The following is a 684-nucleotide window of genomic DNA, read 5'->3' as shown; positions in this document are numbered from 1 at the left end:
GGCGGAGCTGCGCTTAGGGGCGGGGCCGGAGGGGGCGGGGCCGGCGGGGCGGGGCCGGCTCGCCGGGGGGCTGCGGCGGCGCTGCGGGCGGGCGCGGACCTTGCCCAGGGCCGGCCGACCGGCGGGCCGGCTGGCGATCGCGCGGGTGCGGCACCTGCGGACAGGAGCGTCCGGCTGCAGCAGCGCCGGACCGCCCGCCTCCCAGCTACCGCTGAGATGAGTGCAGGTGAGTGTGGGGACCGAGGGACCGGCACGTCCCTGAGCTGGATCGCCGCGCAGCAAGAGCTGTAGAGGCATTCTGGGGCTGCACCTGCAGCGCAAGGGAAGTCACCCAGTGCTGTACCCAACTTTTACCCCAGGGTCTTGCAAACCCTAGGGGCCTGTCCGCAGCCCTCTGCCCCTGCGCCCGGGGTGCGTGCAGTTCTGCAGCGCGGGCTGGGGACTCCCTTCCCACCGCGTCGGCCAGGATGGCTGCGCTTGGCTGTCTGGAAGGCGCCACTTTTTTTGCTTCTCACGAGTCCCGGGTCGCTGCAGGTCGCAGAAGGCGACCGGTATGGGTGAGGGGCGCAGGGCCGCCATAGACCCTGCTACGGAGAGGTGTGATCACACGGGGGGCTTTGCTGCAGGGGGCTCCGCCCTTGCGCGGCTCTCGCTCCGCCTGAGCGGGGGGGGGGGGGGGGGGGG

The 684-nt window shown here is 73.2% G+C and overlaps 1 protein-coding gene across 9 annotated transcripts in view; it reads left to right on the top strand.

The window, feature by feature from the left end:
• The first annotated feature begins 113 nt into the window (after positions 1–113).
• Positions 114–684, top strand: part of ABLIM2 (actin binding LIM protein family member 2) — a 143,737-nt gene continuing 143,166 nt past the window's right edge. For all 9 annotated transcript variants that reach the window (XM_040625373.1, XM_040625370.1, XM_040625371.1 and 6 more), the window contains exon 1: positions 114–226. In XM_040625373.1, coding sequence (XP_040481307.1) covers positions 217–226 — 10 coding nt within the window. In that variant the 5' untranslated portion in view covers positions 114–216. The remainder of the gene's footprint in view (positions 227–684) is intronic.

The sequence above is a fragment of the Ursus maritimus genome, unplaced genomic scaffold, assembly GCF_017311325.1.
Source record: "Ursus maritimus isolate PB19 unplaced genomic scaffold, ASM1731132v1 scaffold_8, whole genome shotgun sequence".
Lineage (NCBI taxonomy): Eukaryota > Metazoa > Chordata > Mammalia > Carnivora > Ursidae > Ursus > Ursus maritimus.
The sequence above is the reverse complement of the archived record's forward strand: the minus strand, read 5'-3'. Positions and strand labels throughout refer to the sequence as shown.